The 23,871-nt window shown below is 37.8% G+C and overlaps 1 protein-coding gene across 1 annotated transcript in view; it reads right to left on the minus strand.

Moving 5' to 3' along the window:
* Positions 1 to 23,871, minus strand: part of Samuel (SAM-motif ubiquitously expressed punctatedly localized protein) — a 486,265-nt gene that overhangs the window by 407,414 nt on the left and 54,980 nt on the right. Inside the window, exon 2 of the mRNA XM_081740453.1 lies at positions 21,414 to 21,491. Within this exon, the coding sequence (XP_081596579.1) occupies positions 21,414 to 21,491 (78 nt within the window). The remainder of the gene's footprint in view (positions 1 to 21,413; positions 21,492 to 23,871) is intronic.

The following is a 23,871-nucleotide window of genomic DNA, read 5'->3' on the forward strand; positions in this document are numbered from 1 at the left end:
TGTTCAATAATGTGTATTTTGGTACATTTTGGATAGTGGATCTCCACGCAGATCTTGTGACTAAAGCATGCATCTGTAGTAATATATATGATCCTATTAGCCCTTTAACGATCCATGGTACGTTTTCGTACCATAATATCGCTTACTTACGTCCTATAACAGGCATTTAAGCTGATTTTTTTTTTATTATTGGTCAAGTCAGACATGGACCAGAGAACTCCCCAAATGCGTTTTTGGAACCAGATGACTAACTTCGTGGCGCCAAAGGGGGACGTGACATCACATTTTTTCCTTGAGGTAACTTTCAAAAATTTTTCCTGTCCTTAGTTTCCAAGATATCATATTGAAGTTTTCCATACGCATTGTATACACCTCTATTTATCAAAATTTTTTGACATCTCTACGTTAACCCGGGCCCGGGTCTGAGGGGCTCAAAGGTTTCAAAAAGGAGATTTTAGGAAAATTTCCCTAATTTTCCATTTCTGGTGCATGATATGGGCATGTGAATGGTACCCTTTAAAAGATTTCTTTATTCTGAGGTATGAACCATAATCCTACAATAAATATTAATGACGCAGGAAATTTTTACATTATGTGTTATATACGCGTATAAAGCTATATATATATATATATATATATATATATATATATATATATATATATATATATATATATATATATATATATATATATATATATATATATATATATATATATATATATATATATATACATATATATATATATATATATATATATATATATATATATATATATATATATATATATATATATATATATATATATATATATATATATTACCGCGTATAGTTTTCAAGATATTACATTGAATTTTTTCTTACGTATTGTGTACGTAACTACGTATTTTTCCAGTGATTTTGAGATCGTACATCAACCCAGCTCCGGGCAGAGAGGCACAAATCTTTGAAAATAGTTCTTTCTGAAAAACTCTCGGTTTTCCCCGATTTTCCCACTTCAAATGTATGATACGGACAAGCGAGTGGTACCGGTGGAGAGAATGCTCTATTGAAAAAAAATCGAGATATGAACCATGATCCTACTATAAATAGCAATGAAGCAGTATCTGCTTGACGGAAAGTCTAAAATTTTCCTCAAAAACCAAAGATCGTAAAAGGGTTAGAACAGCATTAAAGGCATTACGATGGTCCACCTTAAACGGAAATTACAATACATCTCTTCCGTCACTCTGCTATGACCCTATTGTGAAATATTTTTTTAAAAAAATGAACCGACGTGTAAAAAAAAATACACTTAAAAGCAGCAAATAATACTACGTCGTCGTTATAATGATGTGCTTAAAAGCAGAGAATGATTTGCTACTGCAATCTGCAAAAATAAATAAAAAAAAAAAAAAAATCCTGCCAAATCGAAAAATTAATGCGCACTATAAACTTACTTCGATAGTGAGGTAGGAATATGTTTGGCTCAAATATATATAGATAATAGTAATAAATTATTTTTTTGCTTTTATGACCTTCGTTATTATTATTTTCTGCTTTTTGGAACGTTTTTGAATTCTTTTTTAAGTTAGTTTAAATTTTCTACTTTCGATGTTTAGGATGTTTCTCTCAGTGGATGACGGTATTCTGACGAAAGTCGACCAAAAACAGAATGTAAGTAGTCATGACTCGCCAATGACTTCGACATACATCAACATACAATATTTAAAACCATTTGAAGAAAGCGGGCTACAAAGATGCTTCTAACGCCTCGGTTGTATGTAACCCACTTTACTATATTAAATATTTGGTTTGTGATGTCTTAGGAAAAATGTTTTCATCTCAAAAAGCTAGCTACAAAGATGCTCTTAACTCTATTTTATGCAACCCACCTTACTTTATTCTATAACTGGTTGCCACATATTTTAGGATAAAATGTTTTCATCAGGAAAGCTAGCTACAAAGAAGCTTTTAAGAGCCTGCCTTACTAAAAATAATACAAAATTTACTATTTTTCTTTTGCTTGTTTATTCATCAGTGAAAGGAGATAATGAAATGCAAGTCACCACAATCATAGATAATGCTATTCTATAACAGAAAATATGAATCTGAAGAATGTTCAGTGTTGCCATCCATAGAAATTACAGTGTTGCTAGAAAAATAATTTCCCTAAAATCTAAGTTAAGGCAGCAAGTAGAGGAACAAACTCAACTGCATTTGGTTACCTATCCTATTGTTTTGGTTTCCTGTGAACTACTTTTTAAATAATAGTTGTATTTAGTTTGTAATAAACAAAATAGTTTTAACATACAGTTATTAAAACTAAATAATAATGTTAATTAAAAAGTAGTTCACAAGAAACCAAAACAACATGATACGTAATCAAATGCAGTTGAGTTCATTCCTCTACTCCCTGTCTTAACTTAGATTTTAGGGAAATTGTTTTTTCTGGCAACACTGTAATTTCTATGGATTGCAACACTGAAAAACCTTCAGGTTCATATTTTCTGTTGTAGAATAGCATTATCTATGATTGTTGTAACTTGCATTTCATTATCTCCTTTCACTGATGAATAATCAAGCAAAACAAAATGGTAAATTTCGTATTACTTTTAGTAAGGCAGGCTCTTAAACCCTTATGTTGTATGCAACCCACCTTACTTTATTGAACATCTGGTTGCCGCATATTTTAGGATTTTTCTTTCATTAGGCGTTTCTGGGATTATTTGATTTAAAAAAAAAATAATTAACTAATTAAGAACTTTTAAAAAAATTATATGCAAGAACCTTCTTTGAGAATAGCTTATTTCATTGAAAAACGAATCAAAATACGATCGTTTCTTGATATAATCGCGAACATACAAAAATAGTCAAACTAGGAATCTTCTTTGTTTTGATGTCTGTTAAAAATGGTAAAAATCGAGACTGGATCCTTGGTGTATGATACTGGAATCTTTACTTCTCTTTTATTTCATGCTTCTTGTTGTTCAAGTGAGCATAGCAAAGTTTTATCATTCGACTTAACTGGAATTTCTCTCGTCTGTTCCACAATAACTGTTCTAAAATGTATTCACCTGAATGAAAATGAAATGAAATCTTACAGTTTTACGTCCCACAGTTATACCGGATAGGCTAAAAGAAGACGGTGACGATGAGAAATGAATGAAATGGTGGAATGAAGAAAGTGGGAGAAAACAGGAGAACCCCGAGAAAACCCACGCACACGGTGTTTATTTACCACAAAGTTAACTTGGTGCTAGCTAGGATCGGAACAGACACCCCATGCACTAGAGGTGAACGCTCTATCACTGAACCACTGCGGCCCAGTATAACCGATTGAGTGAAACTGGATATAAGGTAGGTGCAGGTAAATACGCCATATTAAGGATGTTGTATTTTTTATGGTCTTAATTTTCATGAAATAAAAAGAACAAGACATGTGTGTTGCAGAGTAGCCTTTTCCACGTGTAGGAAAAAGCGTGGCAATGATACGACACTTCTATTTTGTACGCAAGGTAAAAGAAAAAAGTATTACAAAGTGGCGTATTTACCAACATGTGCAGGTAATTACACGAAGTCTATGATACTACTACAATCCTGTAATAAATCGTAAAAGTGCTTACATTGTTTGTATTATACGAACTCATATGTTACTATACAACAAAGCTGAAGCATTAAATACAATTTTCAAAAGTGTAGGATGAAGATCAAAAGATAAAATGTAGAAACGATAATCTCCAAAGTTGAAATGAAGTTCCAAACTGAAAAGTTTTAGTCCATAAGAAGATAACAGAGTAGATGTACTGTGACTTTTAAAAAAAAATAATGATATTACATGGAACATGTGGGACAAATAGAAACATCTTTGTCTTCTGCAGTCAGTTTTGCACAAGCACTGGCGTATTTTGCTGCACCATGCTTTTTATTGATCTAGTGGCCATGGAATCACAAATACTGAAATTACACTTACAAAACAAAGTGTTGCTAGATGGACACAAAATAAGGCGTACATTGCTGTAAACAATTGGCAGTGTTGAGAGTTAGCATGGTACTAATAATGAATTCTTACTTCCAGAGCCGGCTCCAGGATTTTCTCACGGGGGTGCACCAATATCTACCAGTACTTTACAAAATTTTTAAACACTTTAGGTATCTGTGTTGTGAATGAGGATTGCCCTGGAAATGGTAAATGTCTGCCCTAGGTAAATTCTTTTCCTTCAACCTTCAGAATATTGACATAAATTTTGGTTTTGTAAAACATCACTTTCTTTTAAACCCAAAACGAAACAAGGTAGCAAAAAATTTTGGAAAGTATTGCTATTTTCACTGCTAGCTTCACTGTCGGAAGTGTATATTTACAACGAAGGAGGTGCATGTGCACCTTTGAACCCCCCCCCCCTAAATTCGGCCCCGCTTACTTCTATTGAAATAGTAATGTCCTTCCACGAGATCCTTCCTGAAGCAAACAACACTCACGGTGTGGTGGTCATAGCTGTCTCCCGGAGTATTCATCAAATCAGACTTATCCAAGACCGTGGCCCATATTGGAGACTCATTTTAGCGGACTTTGTCGGAAACGTCTCAGCACTGAATACTTGGTGTATTTAGCTGCACTGGCGTATATACCTGCAGGAAAGAGGCAGTATCTGAAAAATCTTAATTTCCTATTTTGTATTTATAAAATAGCCAAAGTTGAGAAATGTTTTTACGGATGAAAATGAATTTTTGAAAAGAAGTACTTTGGTCGTGTTGAATTTTTTTTTAAATTTTAAATTTCAGTTTGATTCAAATACACATCGTAGGGATGAGAAAAGGTATTATTATTATTATTATTATTATTATTATTATTATTATTATTATTATTATTACTTTACATGAACCATTTTTCCGCATGCGAAGAACGGGCATTTCAAATAATAATAATAATAATAATAATAATAATAATAATAATAATAATAATAATAATAATAATAATAATAATAATAATAATGCTATGTTAAGGAGGTAGGCAAGTTAAAGGTTTATATTCTTTTTATTTATTTGAATTTATTCCCTATACGGATCACTGAAAGCTGTATAGACATACCTTGACGAACTATTTCCTAACTCGACCAAATTTTCGCAGTCCAACAAACGAGTCTTCGGCGCTGCTCAGGAAAAGAGAGATAAAAAGAGAAAAGAAAAGAATATTCCTCAGTTTTCCATCTTTGTATTTTCTTTTTCTCTCTGTTTGCTCCTTATTTTGTTGTTTTTCCTTCTCTTTCTCATGGGCCGATGACCACAGGAGAGTGATCATGGCGGCCAACGCCCTGTTCGACCCTGCCAAGGGCCCGAGGGTGGTACGTGCTCAGGTGGCTCTTCGTAATCCCCCCACTCTTTCCCCCCTTCCTCACTCCTCGAGGCAAACGGGCGCGGTCAAATCCTCCCTCCCAACTTCCTTCTATGTTTCCCCCCACCTCCCCTTCCAATTCCAGAGCAGGTCATTCTTCAATCACAAATAAAAACCGGAGAAAAGAGAGAGAGAGAGAGAGAGAGAGAGAGAGAGAGAAATGATCAAACGATGGCTTCCGACTTTTTAAAAAGAGTTTTATTTCCTTCGGGGGGTGACAACAGGCCGGCAGATGGACGCCGATTGACCGAGTCGTTCGCATTAAACAAATGCGGCTTCGTTTTTTTTTTAAAAAAAATCCGTTTGTCTTAATTAGAAAGATTTTTTTTTTTAACTTTTATTATTCTCAAACAATGGATATACACAGATTTATTGAGCTGTTGAGAACTCAATCATGTTGACAATGTTATAATGTTTGCATCTTAAAATTGGGAAAACACTGACCGAAGTAATCATTTTACTCTTTGCATTTTCTCAAAATAAAATATTCCAACATCGTGTCCGTGGTTTTCTCGGAGTACTTCCGTTTCCTCCTACATTATTATTCCATCAATTCTTCCATTATCACTCACTTGCCTTAATCATCCGTCTCCCTTAGCCTAAGGGACATAATCGTAAGACGTTAAACTGAAAAAATTCAATTTATTTTCCGAGCAACTTATATTTATTTTCAACACATTTCCGCATACAATTACAGGATTTAGAATTTTGGATTTAGATTTCTGGGCTTTCGGTATCTAAGGCCATTTGGTCCGTCAAGTTTTAAGGGATGACGTCCCTCGGCGAGCATATTATCCGGAGAAAGGGAAGGAAGAAAAGATTATGGAAGGAAGGAAGCAGCCTGGGACCTATAAGTTAGGTACCACCCCGGCATTTGCCTGGTGTGAATGAGAAAAAACCCAGGAAAACCTCATTCAGGGTGATGGCCTGAAAAAGCTTTATACACTTTTCTACCCACTGGGAATCGAACCCAGGACGAGAGCGAGGACCGAAGGCGAGAGCGTTAGCTACTACGCTACGTGGGGCCACACAATTACAGTCTATAGTACAGTACGTATATTTTTTTTTACCAGTTTTGTTATTAATAAAACCTTAATAACTTTTGAAGTACATAGAAATAACATTTTCTAATTATTTTTGATAATTTATACATAGTTCTAATAATTCTAATTCTGATAATTCTAATAATAATTCTAATAAATTTTGCATAATACAGTAATTTAGTTTCCAATAACCTAGAAATCTAGAAATCTTCGGTTTCCAAAAGCTAAATGGTAAATTATCATTACAACTAGTGCTTTATGTATTATTTCACACCGTCTTTGGCGTGAGCGGTCCTGAGTTCGATTTTCAGTGGAGATACTAGGTCGAAAAAGTGTATAAGATATTTGAGGTCAGCCATCCTGAGCGAGACTTTTCTCATTAACACCAGACAAATGCTGGGATGGTACTTAAGATATAGGCCCCAGGCCGCTTCCTTCCTTTTCTTTCCTCGGATAGTGTGATCGCCGAAGGACGTCGTTTCTTATACATGACACGCTACCATGGCAATATATGATAAACCTGAATGGGCTTCTCCAAGTTATACAAAAATCAGCGCCACATAATACGTACGGTTAGATTCCAATTCGAATCTGAAAGCAAAAATGCTATAAGAACTGTTCTCAGGGACGTACGCAGGAATTTATTTCGGGAGGGGCCCAAATACAATTTGAGGCAAAACTATATGAAAATGTCTCAAATTACCCCCGAAAGTAGGCTACATTTACAAAAAAGTCGGGATTTCGGGGGAGGGGTCCGGACCCCCAGGACCCACCCTCTGCGTACGTCCCTGACTGTTCTTAACTTGTGAACCTAAAGAATAAATAATAACCCATAACGTTATAGTCAAATAAGGAATATTCAGGTCCAAATGGTTTTAGTGGAGTGATGTGTGGTTAGCATCATCGCCTTGCAGTGTCACCATTTGTGGCTCAGCCTTGAAAATTCTGTCTCTACTAGGAATTAAATAGAGAGCTTTCTTGTGGCTAAACTGTTAACTTACGTTGAAACGGGAGTCTCGGGTTCAATTTCAAGTAAGAAGCCTCATGCTGAAAGAAAGACGTTCAACATCTACTTTGTAAATAATTTAGTCTCCCAGATAGTGGAAACATTTTTACTACCAGAACAAGAGCACCCATCAGGGGGGGGGGGCAAGGTGGGGCGCTCGCCCCCTCTAGAGGAAATTGTAGCCTACTTCGGAAGATCGAAAACACAATAGATTTTGTAGAATAGTTACCGCAAAATTGAAATGTCGCTTATACTTGCCCCCCTGGAAACCACAACATGTGCGCCCTTGTACGAGAAGATGGAATGCAATGAAAGAGACTTGAAATTAGAAACATTCCTACATTTCTGGACAAATTTTCCTTAAAAAAAATATCTGAAGCCGGAAGGGGGAAACCGTAATGTGAGGGGGCTGAACTTGGACACTATTTGTTAAAGAATGTGCCTTATACAGGGATCAAATAAATCGCAACTTGATTTATCTTAAACGTGTATAGTGTTGTCCCTGAGACGAGACGAGACGAGAAATCTAGTCTCGTAATTTTTTTGTCGAATATTCGTCTCGACTTGATTCGGGGAAGTTTTCTTATTTCATGTTGTAGGTTTATGCATGAAATGTACGCCCTGATCTATTTTAATTTCTTACAAGCTATCAGAATCCTTCTGCGTCACAAGAGACTTGTGAAGAGTGTGATATAAAACATTTAAACCATGTTTATTATAGAAGCATATTGTGTACTTACTTGACTACCTTTAAACGTTGATAAATTGAACAATTACTTTATCTATTTATAATTTTTATAATATGAATCATGGAACACTAGAAAGTGATTGAGATCTGAGACTTTGGTGGACTAGTGTTGCTCACGAGAATCGAAAAAAAATTCTCGTCTCGTCTCGAAAACATGACAAAAATTGAAATGTCTCTTGTCTCGTCTCAAATTTTGAAAATACATTTCTTGGCTCGAATCTCGTCTCATATCGAGACAAGAGAAATTTCTCTCCTCGTGGGCAACCGTAATTCCTGAGGAAATATGAATATCGTACATGTGGTTTATATTTGTAAACATTAACACGAGTTTTTTTTTTTTTTTTAATTTATATATCCTAAGCAAAACCAGGTGCTCTTTTACTACAATTACTACAAGAAGCAGACAACAACCATCGTCATCATCATCTGGTCATGTAACAAAAGAGGAACACCAGCACCACAGCTAAACTCCATGTATCGTCTCAATTGACATCAGTTTTAGATGGTCAGTTCCTCTTTCTTAGCTTGCTAGAGCTCTAAGAAATCTAACCTAACCCAAGCCTCCTAGCTTGCCTGGAGCTGTGAGGCCTTCTGCCCGCCTAGCTTGCCTAGAGCTTTGCGGAAAACTCAACCATTCTCTTAGCTTACCTAGAGCTCCAAAACATCCTTAAACGCAATTACCTAGTGATGTCAACCGGCTCGGCTCGAGCTCTGAGACACTGACTCAGCTCAAGCTCCGATTCGGCTCGACTTGGCTCGGTTCAACTGATCCAACAGGTCGAAATGAAATGAAATGAAATCTTTAAGTTTTACGTCCCACGGTTATGCCGGTGAGGCTAAAGGAGACGGTGATAATGAGAGATGAATGAAAATGGTGGAATGAAGAAAGTGGGAGGAAACGGGAGAACCCCGAGAAAACCCACGAGCACGGTGTTTGTCCACCACAAAGTTCACTTGGCGGGAGCTGGGATTGAACCCGGGACCCCAAGCACCAGAGGTGAACGCTCTACCACTGAGCCACCGCGCCCCCCCCAACAGGTCGAGTCGGCTCGGTTAGGATGAGCCATCGGCTCGGTTCAGCTCGGCTCAGGTGAGCCATCGGCTCAAGCTGGCTCGGTTGCGATGAGCTATCAGCTCAGTTCGACTCGGTTTAGGTGAGCCACCAGCTCGAGGCGACTCTGTTGAGACACGCTATCGGCTCGGTAGACATGCTATATGAACAGTCTTTCTGAGCTCGGCTCTGTAGTGAACAAGCCGTGAGCCGACCCATTTAAAGCAACTGCACCATTCAAGTCGGCACGTTTTATTCAATACATTTAAATGGACCACGTTTGGTCGCTAGAGGTTAGATCGGATGTCGCTTTTATGGAAGTGACTGCATGTCCTGCTTAGTGGGTCTTCTTGTGTCTGGCCTCTCCTTAAAGAAATCCTTGGATCGGCCGTGCAGAGGACTGTTAAGAAAGTCAGGTGTAAATTTCCAACCCGAAAAATTTCTTGTATAGCTATCTTGAAGAATTAATGGTTTTAAACACGGTTCAGATAAGTAGGGCCATGGTTTTCTTACCCCTACTTTGATTTGACTCGAGTACTCTCAATCATATCCTTAACTTTAAGAACTTTCTGAGCATACAGAAAACCAACTGAAGAAGTAATAAATTTCCTGCTACCGTTTGTCAAAATCGAGACAAGTAAGCTGGACGAGATTAGATCCGAGACACACACGGAGAAGGCAAGTATATTGTATATTCGCCATAGTGATGTCAACCGGTTCGGCTTAGCTCGGTTCAATTGAGCCAACAGCTCGAGCCAGCTTAATGGAAATGAGCCATATGCTCGTTTTTTTTTCGGTTCAGGTGAGCCATCGGTTCGAGCTGGCTTGGGTGAGATGAACCATCAGCTCGGTTCGGCTCGGCTCAGGTGTGCCACCGGCTCGGTTTGGCTTGACTCATGTGAGCCAACGGCTCGGTTTGGCTCGGCTCAGGTGAGTCATTGGCTCGAGCCGGCTTATTTGGGATGAGCCATCAGCTCGGCTTGGTTCGCCCCACCAGCTCGATTGGATGAGCTGTTGGTTTATTTCACCTCTCGGCGTGGCACGGTGGTGACTGAGCCATGAGCCGAGTCTCTCGAGCCGTTGACAACACTACGACCACCTAGCTTGAGTGAACTCTGTGGTATTCCTACCCGTCTGCGGACTCCAACCCCTCTTTGCTTGCGTAGAGCACCGAAAATTCCTGAACCACCCCACTCAGCTTGCCTGGAGCTTTCTGTAAATACTTCAAGTGGCTACCTGGGCCTAGAGACACTTATTTTTATACAAACTACTTAGTAAACTTTATATTGATCTTAAGAACAAACTTAAAATACGGGACAAAAATAAACGACCAAAATAGCATTGGTTTTAATGATGTTTTAGGTCGTTTATCTTTGTCCTGTATTTTACAGTGACTTTGTGTTATATTCTACATAAAACAGGAATTTTTATAATAAAAAGCAGTGGGAGAAAACCAAATCCCGTGTGTTAAATTAACTTTACCTTATCAAAGTATTTTTACAATATTTTCCGAGCGGGAATTTGGACTACCAGGGATGAATTTCCTCCAAGGGCACTGCTGATTTTGACTCCTAATGTGCTACCTCTCTGAAGGGTACGGCTTTTCCTCAATATGTGACAATTTGAATTTCTTCCATCACCATATACGGACACGGAGAAATCTATTTTCATAAGAATGTAATTACATCCTTTTCGGCAGAGAGAGAGAAACAGAGACAGACAAAAAGAATAGACAAAAACTTTTTAAAAGTTATTCATCATTCTGTGAGGAAAAACAGATTTGGTTTCGGATGTAGTCATCATTAATAATATTCAATTCTCGCAGTGTGTCACTCATTAAAAGAACATAAATTCTGAAACTAGAATTCCTCAAACGCTTCTGAAATCCTATGTCCTTTCACTTACAGAAGCAAGTTTTCCACTAACAATGACAAAGAATCTTGTAGTTTTAATATATATAATACAAGAGGTTTTGATATAATTAAAAGAATTACAAAACAAAACTTTGAAACTGGTTTCATTACACGGAATATATATATTTTAGGAATTAAAAAAGGTATTCTTTACAATTTAATATTGTGACATCTGCCTGTCTCATTAGGACTATTAATATACGTGAGTTAAGAGGACAGGATCTTGAGGGCGCCCAAGCAGTGGCCATAAATCCAGTTACATGACTGTAACATGGTTCGGATCCGGGTCCCCATGGAGAGTTTCTCCTCCTGGCCTTTGTATACGTGTGTGTGTATGTGTGTGTTTATAAACACACACTCACTTTGTGGTAGGACTCATACCGACTTCTTTACCAATACTAAGGTTTCTTTCTCATATTTACCAACTGTATTCACAAGAATAGACTGCACAGGATGTGTTGACGCGTACTGTGTGAGATACGAATCAATAAATAACAAAAGAGTGGCTCAGCTTCCGAAACAAATGACAACTAGAAATATGGCAGACGAAGAAGAGGCTTTGATAACCAGCACCGGAAGTGAGATGTGACTGGAAAACAAGCAACAATCAAAGGTTTAGATGTTAATTGTTATTCTGAAATTTAAATTCAACACTCGTAAGGTGAAAGTAACGAATTCATATGCTACTTGTGTGGTATCTATGGCTAGAGACCAATAATTTTCATCTTTATTTTCTTCACCGAAAAATTGGTGTTTTTGCTTTTTAATTGAGATTTTGAAACAAGCCAAATAGAATACATAGGCCTACCTACTAAATCTGTGTCACCTTTGCAAACTACATCTTTATAACAAAAATAATATATTCTACCATATAAGGTCGAAAACATCTTAGCCGCACTAGAATACCACTTTCAGTGCGATCAGCGAAGTTAATCAATGTCGGATTCGGTAAGACGGTTCGTAATCAATGTCGAACGTCAGTTGGTTCGTCCATCATTACGACATTTATCAAGCGTCGTGAGGACAATTCGGAAGTTACTTGAAAGAAAGAGGTAGGGAACTCGGAATTAGAAAATCAGCATGAACGTTGAGGGAGCCAGAGATGGCATGGGTCAATAAAACTAGACCCATGGACCCACTGACTCACCATCCAACGTGACCCACGATCTACTGGACCCACGACTTACCGTGACCCACCTTGACCTACCACTCACCATGACTCACCCTAACCCATCGTCATCGACTCTGACCCACGATCCACGCCCTCCCTTCCCTCGTTTACACTTGTAATAAAACAAGGCTGTGAAATTAGCACTAATTGGAGTTTGAATTTCTACTGTTTATCGCTGAAACGCCGATCTGTTACAATACCGGTAGATCTGACCTTTAGGATACAAAATGGTAAAGCAGGGATGCAAATAACCACTCGCCCGGGGCGAGTGGTTCATCGGTAAGTAAACCTTGAAAGTAAATCGTAGACAAATTTACCAGTGTTCAAAAGATGCTGTCTGTAATGCACTGAGCAAAATGGATCGGTGAGTCAGAATAGGTCACGTTAGGCGGTGGGGCGCAGTGGGTCACGTCCTGTTGACTCACGACCCACTGCCACACTCACAAATCTTGACCCACGGTTCACTGATCCACTCGATCTCTGGAAGAGGCGAATGACCTGACCCCACATCACTATAAAAGCATGAATGCCACAAGTCTGCTAGTAGACCTTGGTTCCTTCCGGGCTATTGCGCCAGGAGTGAGCGAGTGACTATATCAGGCAAGTTCCTGGTGACTTACAGTCCCCAACCCCAAAGTAACCGTCGAAGTCAGCGATTCACATCAGTAGCTACATACAAAAGGGCTAGTAACTGACGTCGATGGCGCCATATCTTTTCTAGTGGAATTTTCTTGCCTTGTTCTTCCCAACTAAAAAATGGGCATTCTGCTAATTAGTGATATATGATTCATCGATCAAACGGCATTTTATTTATTAACCCCTTCACATATGACTTTTTTTGGATTTTTTTTTTTTTTTTTTTTTTGCAATGCTGTAAACATCGATGCCACTTCTGGCGCTTACTTGAACTAACAGATGTTCACAAAGCACAGGAAACCTGTAAGCTTCTGCCTTCTATTGACAGCAAGCGGGATACAGCCGCTCAAACATACGGTGACGGATACACGCGTCAAAATACGGAAGGGAAAAGTGAAAAGCAACGCATCCAGCGCGTCAAAATATGGCAAGGGGTTAATATATAGGTCTATTAACGACATTTAATAATCGACAGTAATAGTACAATTAAATCACTTTAAAAAAAATGTGTAGCTACAAATATATAGATAGATTTCAAGCAATGTAACATCACTATTACCAGTGAAATAGATTGATATTAAGCGAACAACAATCATCCTACTTTTATTTTAAAATCAGGAGCCACGATGACTGAGTGGTAGGGTGTTCACCTCTGGTGCATGGGGTCCTTGGTTCGATTTCTCGCTCACGCCAAGTAAACTTTGAGGTGGACCAACACCTTGTACGTGGGTTTTCTCGAGGTTCTCCCGTTCCTCCTACTTTCTTAATTCCACCATTTCATTCATTTCTCATTATCGCCGTCTCCATTAGGCTAACCGGCATAACCGAGGGACGTTAAACTTAAAGATTTCATTTCATTTTTTTATATTTTATAATCGTATTATTTCATTGTAATTTAATGACGATAATAGCAGATCATTTGGAGACGATTCACTGTAAACTTACTGCGAAGTACAGTAGAGTGATTGACGAATATATATATATATATATATATATATATATATATATATATATATATATATATATATATATATATATATATGTATATATATATATATATATATATATATATATATATATATATATATATATATATATATATATATATGAGATATGATCTCATATATATATCTCATATATATATATATGAGATAGATAAATAGATAGATATAGATATATATATAATGTGATCAATATACATCGACGACCTAAACAAATATGATTTGAAAAATAATCTGTTGTAATTCCGCAGAAGTATATCGTCGAAGAGATAACAACAGGAAATTGGAGAGGAATTTGGAACTTCCTCTTTGTAAATAGATGCAAAGAAAGAAGTGCCTGAAGAAGTCAATCATTTTCCACCGAAAATAAACTTGAATTCTTATAACTTGTCATCCTCATCCTCAAAGATACAAGCAGGCGGCTGGGTATTGCTATTAAATACGAAGAAATCGTCTGGATTAAAAGCAGTCATGCTCTGAGGGAGAGAGAAGACAGAGAGAGAGTACAGAACATACTGAACCATAAGGCAGGGTATAGAAGCAGTTGCAAAAGGGAAGTTAAAAAAAAAAAAAAAAAAAAACATTGTTATGTGCTCGCTCAATCACGTCACAACAGAAGTGATCTTGTTCCCCTATTTACCGCTTCTTTCACGACTTTCTTCTCTCTATTAATCTATCCTTGCGTTGTCCATTCATACATACTATTCCCTGTTCAGCGTAAGCTCTAAACTTCGATAAACAAAATATGTCTATCCTTCCGCTTGTCACAAATACGATTGGCTAGTGATGTATCACTCCCACTCCCCACGGGGAGGAGCAAGTTATACAAGTGCATTTTGACAATACTGTCTTGTGTTGTCCAGATACTTACAGCAGTAGCAGAAAACAAGGAAAAAACTCGAAAGATTAAAAAAAAAAAAAAATGAATTTCGCTGGTAAACAATTGTTGCTTAGTGAGTAAAAAGTTTACCTTGTTGGTGTTTCACCACAACACTCGCGGAATAGGGATTCATGCCAGCCGGGCTTGAAAGCAGAACACGCGTCCACAGTTGAATTGGCGCCATAATTACTGCGCATGCTTTGTGTTTATTTCTATTGTTTCATTAGCCACACTCGATTGCAGTATTATTAGAAAATCCGTATTATATTTTTGTCATTTATAATAATGTAGCAGTTTTATATGGAACTTCATAGTGAAAGTAATAATCAAATCATATGAACTATTTTGCGGAGGAGTACAAGCGTCGGTAGGCCAACAGCAAATCAGCGAGATTTAGCTCCACGTGGCTTTGTTTATCGCAGTTTAGAGCTTACGTGGAACAGGGTTTAGATCTCATACATATATTTACATAGGATCTACATTTTAAAAAGTACATGTATTTTTAAATACATTCTCGTTTCCCCCTTTAAACCTCTAGAAAGCCCAGGATTCTGTGAAAAACTCATGTTTAAATGCCTCAGGTCTAAAAATACCTAAAATTGATAGAAACTAACTCTTTCTTATTTTACAGCATCGAAAGAGATAACGAATACCATTGTAGAGAGCCAGAAATAACAGCCAATGGGGCTATGGCCGGCCACAAAGCTTCTTAGTAAAGTGTTGTTTGGTCAGGTCAGCCCATTGGCTATTATTCTTGGCTGTCTACACCGATGTTCGCTTCCTCTTTATTCAAGCCCCTCAACTACTTAATGAATGCTGGTTCAACATCAAAAAACTGTCTTGACAGAGAAGCGAACCCACTACCTCGAGTATCAAAAAACAGGAGCGGTATCTAGCTTCAGATAAGCACAAGAATATACTATATAATATTTATACCGTCTTTAAAGATAATTCTATTTGTCTTAAATGAAGCAATCTTTGCACGTTTCTGGTTAAAGAAAAGAAGAAAAATCTTTAACAGTTTCTGAGAGCAATACAATCCTTCATAAATTAAGCTTGTCTTGCACGATTAAGCTACCACAGTGTGTATATACGTATAAAACGGTTATATAAACATATACATGAAGATGATTTGATTATGTGACTTATTATATTTGCAACATGAAGACGGGTAATTTCCAGTCCATTATGAAAACAAATAAACGAAACATGGCAAAAAAAAAGAATCACAGACAGATCTAAATGGTGAATATGATGCAACACAGCACCGAGATGTGCGCTATTAATCTCCTGTATTTCACCAGAGAACGCGTCACGACCATGCGGTATGCACGTCATGTTTTAGCCATGATCTGGGTTTCACGCAGCCCGAGACAGGTGAGATAAGCCTATACGTCCACGTGTAAATAAATATGAGAACCACACATTGAGAGAAAGTGGGAGAACTCGCATATGGGTCATATCTCTGTGACAGAAAGGTCACGAATATGTAGAAAAGCCCCTTCAAAATAAAGGATCATCGAAGTAATTGAAAACACGATATGCTCCTCTTGCGAGGCGAAAAACCACCTCTCACGAGTGTGTACCGTACATTGTGCAGTGTTTTTTTTTTGGAAAGAAGAAGCAAGAATTTATGTTTTGGTTAATTACATTAAATTACTATCTTCTTTAATTTATTTTGTATTCACGTTCCACGCTTGTGTCCAGTAAGCTACAAGGAACAGTTGATTAATTAAAGTGAATTATTGTGAAAGAATTTTTGAAATGATAATGTTGGAGGAAACTAGAGAATCCCAAATTACGATGTTGTCTATAGTTCGTTTCTTCCATCGAAGTGTGCAGTTCGTATACAAGAAATTCCGCCTTCTACGTGTGGCGACTGTTGCCATAAATAAAAGTCTTGTCTAAGGGATCTTGCGAAAAAAACCCTCCCGATAACTAAATGGCCAACCAGAACCCTCATTTCAAACAATTGACAGTCACTTGTCAGATCCACGTGGAATCTTAGTTGCCATAGTCGATTCCCTGTTCCCAGTACCAGCTTCCTTGTTTTTATATTGTCTGACATCTGTTTCATAGTAGCCATAGACACAGTGAGGGTTAAGACGTTGCAACCAGTGTTTCTTCCGGACCTGTTTTTTTTTTGGGGGGGCACTGCCCCCCGGAGCTCTGAGAATGCCCCCCGGAGGAGACCAAAATAATACGTCTACAATACAATAATAAATAGAAAAGTACTAGCAGTGCCCCCTTGGAATACTAAGTGTGCCCCCGGAACATTTTTTCGGAAAGAACAACTGGTTGCAACCTTGCAAATATGGTCAAAAGAGGACGGGATGCTGTTGTTAAAATAAGCATGAGAACGTGAGACCAATTTGCCGAATTGCACTCCTGTTGAGTGAACGCACTATATCATAAACTTACCTGATCCATAATCGAATGAGGTACCCCTTTGCACTAGAGATGAGCGTCCTACCAGTGAGCCGCACTTGCTCCTTTTTGTCCTTCGCCAGTAGTGAGGTTATAAATGATCAGAGGTGCGCACGGGCGATTTTAGGATGAGGGTTCTGCCCATATGATTATTTGGAGGGACATGAATTTTTATTGAAAGTGGTAAGTTTAGAGAAGAGATAGATACAGTATCTTTTTGAGGTAAACTTGGGGTAGAATGGTAAATGTTCAAAGATGTGTTTAGAAATTTTGGGGTAAGATAGGTACCCCAATATAAGATCAGACGTACAGTTTAAAGTGGGATTTGAACCATTGTATTTCGTTCGATGGTCTCCCACCGGGATCAAACCAGGGACCTCGTCCACGAAAATCCTATGCGCTACCCACAAGACGAGCAAGGAGGGAAATTCTAACTAACCAATAAAATTAATTTAAAAAAATCAATACACCAGCCAAAATATAGTATTACAAAAGTACATATAAAAAATATAGCACCGGAAAAATGTCATAACCACCTGCAGGTATAACTATAAATAGCTCCTGGTGGAACAGCCAGTAAATGGCGAGCAGGGCCTACCACTCGGGTTCTGATACTCGTGCTTATAGGGTAATGTGTGGTCAGCAGATCAGCTCTCCTTGTCGTTAATGCTAGCTTTCTAGATCGGAGTTCGCTAAGTCTTTCTTTCAAGTAGCTCCTCAATCGTCCTCACAACGCCAAGTGGATGCCCTTAATACCAACACCATCTGGTTTAAGAACAGCATTAGGAAGCGGATTAAGTTCGTAGCCCAGGGGCCTATTGTACAGTATTGTGAATATGTAACGTTGGGCATACCAAAGATCATTGTGTAGATTAATCTATAATAGCCCTTTTTGTGGGCCTAAGCCGCCCCAACGCCATCTGCTAGTGAACAGCTGAACTACGTAGAGCCTAGGAACGAACACGTGGTCAGGGTGCTGCGTCGCCCTTTCTCCAATAAGAGTATGAGGAACTTCCTAGACCTAGTGTCCATCATGACTTTCATTCACGTGACTCCCCAGTCTGCTTCACGACGCTGAGGGGACGCAGAAAATTACACAGGGAGTAAATGTGGAAATGACAGCTGGGTATACAAGATGGTCTGTTTATTCTGAAATGTCCTTATAACATTTAATATAATAAGATTTTTTTAAAAAAGGATTTATTGTAGTCTGTCAATTAGTAGAACTATCTCTCAAATATCTACTATCTACTGTCTGTCAAATAGTAGAACAAACAGTCACCCATGTTTCCTCTGACCAGGCGAAGAGTAGCACGCGTTATCTCAGATTTGACCCTCGACAGAAACACAAAATCGGATATTGAAAACAAAATTGGTGTCTCAAGATAAAATTATAGAAGAATCAATTTTTAGAAAGAAAATGAAATGAAATCTTTCAGTTTTACGTCCCACGGTTATGCCGGTTAGGCTAAAGGAGACGGTGTTTATGATTAATGAATGAAATGGTGGCATGAAGAAAGTGGGAGGAAACGGGAGAACCCCGAGAAAAGCCATGCACACGGTGTTTGTCCACCACAAAGTTCACTTGGGGATATAGGACCGAACCCGGGACCCCAAGCACCATAGGTGAACGCTCTACCACTGAGCCACCGCGGCCCCCCAATTTTTAGAAAGAAAGTAAACTATTTGTTGTATGGGTTATAAGCAATTACAAAAAAATCTTTCAGATTAACGTGGACCCCACGATTAAGCCCTTTAGGCTGAGACGTGAATGAATATGGAAGAATTGGTGGAATGACAATGTGCGAGGAAAGAGGAGTACCCCCGAGGAAACAAACGGAGACAATGTTGCCCACCATAAACTTACTTGACCGGGAATCGAACAAGGCACTGCACTTATCAGAGGTAAGTGCTTTAACCACTAAGCCACCCTGGTCCTAAAATAGTTTTAGTTTACTGGTGAAAACTAGGGATGGCTAGAACCGGTTCCTGTTGGAACTGGTTTTCGGGTCTGAACGGATCCGGTTCTAGAAGATCCGGTTCCGGTTCCGTTTTTTGGATCTAGGTCTGGATCCGGTTTTTCGGATCCAGGTCTGGAACCGGTTCTTCAGATACAGGTCTGGAACCGGTTCTTCGGATCCAGGTCTGGAACCGGTTCCTAAGATCCGATTCTGGAACCGAGTTTTCAGATCCAGATCTGGAACCGGCTTCTAAGATCCGGTTCGGGAACCGGGTTTTCGGATCCAGGTCCGGAACTGGTTTCAGAACCGATTCTGAAAACCGGATCTTCGAGAACCGGAACTTTGTGGCCATTTCTAGTGAAAACGAAATATATCTTGCTAAATACGGGATTTTTAACTAATAAATTATCAACTTTTTCTAGCATATATATCTAAGGTGACCAACCACCAAAGCAAAAAATCACAAAATGAACACAAAGTGAAATATATTTTGCCATCCTCCTATAAAGCATATATATTTTTAAAAAACGATATTAAATAAACCATCGAAACTTAATACAGTACATAGAAATATCGAAAACCAATAAATATTGATTAAGGAAATATTAAAAAAAAAAAAAAATATCGTAAAATTTTGAAATATTCAAAACTGAAGTTTCAAAAAATTAGTGGTTGCGCTCAAGTTTTTGGACCGCTGTCATTAAAAACTTTAATAGGTATGTAACAATTTTATTTATTTGTTGAGTTGTCTATGAACCACCTCAAAATTCTACATCTTTATACAATTGTTGAAGGATATCGTTACACACAACAATCCTAAAGACAGCGGCATATATTAGAATCGAGTATGTCAAGAAGTTGAGTTATAGCGCTTGCGGAATCTATTAATGTATCATTAGGTATTAGCGTGCTGCACTAAGACATTATTATAAGGATTTCTCATTTAGCAAGTTGACTTTCAACGATACAAATCTCCTAAGCAAGGTTGTACAACATTCCAGGATAGCGTGTTGCACAAACTGGCATTGAGTATGAAATACTGAGGATTATCGCAATATTGAATATTAAACGGTCGAAAAAATACATGAAAATATTGAATATCGAATGGCAGAAATAGAAATATATAAACAATCGAACTATCGAATATCACAAATATCGATCGGCCGATAGAAAAAAATATTGCACAGATCTGTTATACACTGCCAACATGTCATCCCTTAGGCTGCCCACATATTGGTATGGTTAATCGACCTGGCAAAATTTTCTGGATGGCCCGGAGTCAATAACTCAGAGGTACCTACGACCACCGCTGTGAATTTTGGCAGGGGTGCTTTGGCCCACCCCGAAATTTCGCGAGGGGTACGTTATATTTTGGAAATTAAATATTTGGTATGATAGTATAGAACCGGGATACGTACAGGGTTGGGACAAGGTACCCCTATAAAAGTTTTAGAAGAGATGGTCCTAGGCATCTCTAGGTAATTGACCCCGGGCCAGACCCCTACGTCATTGTCCCTGGGCCATTCAAAAATTGTTGCTGACTCGATTAGCCTTACGCCTCCTTTCTCTAGCAGTGCTGGCGTGAATATACAATACGAGGCTTTGTTTCCCCGTTCGCGGTTTTTCTTATCTGTACTACGCCTTGATTTGACTGTTCCTCTTACTGTTTCTCTTTACTTCTCTTGGTATGACACACATAGCCTTTTAAGAGTCTGTATCACTGCGAAATTAATATACCGCTAATTTTACAGTAATTATGTGATATCTTCAAATAGATAAAAGATAATCGAAAAGTGGATCAAGACCTCCCTAGACGATGTTATTTTGCATGAGGTACCGTTATCACAAGTCACCTAGTAGCTTTTCGTTTGCTGTTATTTAGAAACGCGAAAATAAATGCCGATTTTCTAAATGGCTGGAAATCGAAAGCAGATAAATGAGTCGTGATAACGGTATCTCACGCAAAATAATACTGTCTAGAGAGGTCTTGTTCCACTTTTTGATTATCTTTTATCTATTTGAAGATATTACATAATTACTGTAAAATTAGCGGTATATTAATTTCACAGTGATGAGGCCTTTTAAAAGCTCAACCTGAATAATGGTTACGTTAAAGAGAAAGTTCTCCTGTATATACAGCCTCATTAAACACATGCAGTATTTAACTGTAGCATTTACTCGTTTAAGGAGATATAATTTTACTTACCCCACGCTATATTCTCTTGTTTAGTTGTCTCGGTGCTTTGTTTCTCTGATTGATTCTCCACTTCCTTCACTGTGACATCTGAAATAAGTAAATAAAACAATTTTTAAAAATTGTTTTTCTAAAGATGATGAAGTTCTTATCTCTCCTAAACTAATTAATTCATTATTATTTGTTAACAGTCCAAAACTATATCCGCGAAGAAATTAAATGTCGATTAAAAGGCACAATTTCGAGTTATTTATTATCCAGTCCAAAATCTTTTGTCGTCGCGAATTCTGTCGAGGAATTTGAAGCTTAAAATATATATAACGGTAATCATGTCCCTTGTCCTGTATGGTTGCTAAACGTGGTCGCTTACTTCTGAAGGAAGAACGTAGACTGAAAGTATTTGAGAATAAAATCCTGAAACGAATATTCGGACTCAAGAGAAACGGGAATGGGGAATGGTGGAAACTTTATAACGAGGAATTGCATAATTTATACCGTTTACAAAAAACATAGTTAGGGTCATCAAGTCTAGGAGGCTGAGGTGGGTAAGTCATGTAGTCAGAATGGAAGAAGGTGGAAACGCTTTCAAAGTTTTGACTGGTAATTCAATACAGCTAAATTAAACTACCGCTAATTTTAAAGTTTTTCTGTAATATCTTCAAAACAAATAAAAATATTCAAAAAGCAGAAACGTACTGAACTAGACAACGCGATTTTACATGTGATACCGTTAGCACAACTCAGCTATCTTCTTACGATTTGCAACTGTAGCTAGGGTTCTGTAAATAGCGGCATTCCAAAAGCAGATATGTGAATTGTGATGAAGGTATCACATGCAAAATCGTATTGTCTAGTTCACTACGTTTCTGCTTTTCGAATATTTTTATTTGTTTTGAAGATATTACAGAAAAACTCTAAAAATTAGCGGTAGTTTAAATTCGCTGTAGTGAGGACCCTTAAGAAGATCTAGGCTCAGATTATTAAGATGTATCTAATAGAAATAGGAATTCAAAGTAGAAACTGGTTGGCTAAGGACAAGGCAATGGGAGCTTTTGTAAATGCGATATTCCACCTCCGGGTTCCACAGGCCATCGAGATAATAATAATAATAATAATAATAATAATAATAATAATAATAATAATAATAATAATAATAATAATAATAATAATAATAATAATAATAATAATAATAATAATAATAAAAGTTCTCTAGTGATTATATTCTTAGCGTACGCACCTTTGGCATGGGAGATCCCGATTCAATTCTCAGGGGAGCTTATATGGTTCGAATTCTACGTTAAATAGTAGATTCACTTCTCATATAGCCCATGTGTTGAAGAGGGAAATTAAACCCAAAACTACGTGGGCCTACACTAGATATTCTAAACATCTTCTAAAGGAAGAGAATATATAATAACAAACCCTCTGTATCATTTGATCCAACATTATTTCTTTCAGAGTAAAAGTTCAACTGTATGAGCCTTTTAAGGTGTTTCACAAGTCTTCATAGTACACATAAATAGTCCTCAGTTTTCACTGACTCAACTGTACATTGAGGGTTTTCGGTGGCTCAGTGGTAGAGCGTTCACCTCTGGTGCTTGGGGTTCCGGGTTCGATGCCAGCCCTCGCCAAGTGAACTTTGTGGTGGACAAACACCGTGTGCGTGGGTTTTCTCGGGGTTCTCCCGTTTCCTCCTACTTTCTTCATTCCACCATTTCATTCATTACTCATCATCACCGTCTCCTTTAGCCTAATCGGCATAAGCGTGCGACGTAAAACTCAAAAATTTCATTTCATTTTTGAGATATTTTAAACATTTAAAGGAAGAGAATATATATAATAATTCAACTACAGAAGATCGCGTGTAAAAATAATATCAATATGAATGAAGTTGAGATACTTAGGTACTTTTAGGGTTGATTCCAGCTGTATTCTGAAGTATCGTGAGGCAATTGGGGAGCTTCTTGACTTAACGCGAGGATAAGGGCTTGACTACTGTCAATAGATGGTAGCATATTTCTTTATTTCCCGTCAATGTATTTTGTAAGCAGCGACAATATTCACAATAATTTCATTAAATTTAAAGGGAGAAAATATTAAAACTTTGTCCAAAATCAAATTGAAATGTTTGATCAGAGAATAATTCGTGTACTTTTAGTTATTTTGTTTTATTCTTATTATTTATTTTATTTTGGGGACACCATGGTTCCGTGTTCGATTCTCGGCCAGTGTTTCCCACCCAGCGTTGTGAATCACGTGAATAAAGAAACCTTATGGTCTAGAAAGGTCTAGAAAGCTCCTAATACGCCTGTTGAAACAACGCGCTGGCCCACATGTTCGTCGCTAAGCTAGACTACTTTAGCTAGTCGCTAACAGATGGCGTTGGAGCAGCTCAGGCCCATAAAGGATGTCACGCCAGTGGTTAGCTTTATTCTTTGCTGAGAACAGCTTTTTCTCTTCGGAAATATGC

The sequence above is a fragment of the Thermobia domestica genome, chromosome 15, assembly GCF_964235325.1.
Source record: "Thermobia domestica chromosome 15, izTheDome1.hap1.1, whole genome shotgun sequence".
Taxonomy (NCBI): domain Eukaryota; kingdom Metazoa; phylum Arthropoda; class Insecta; order Zygentoma; family Lepismatidae; genus Thermobia; species Thermobia domestica.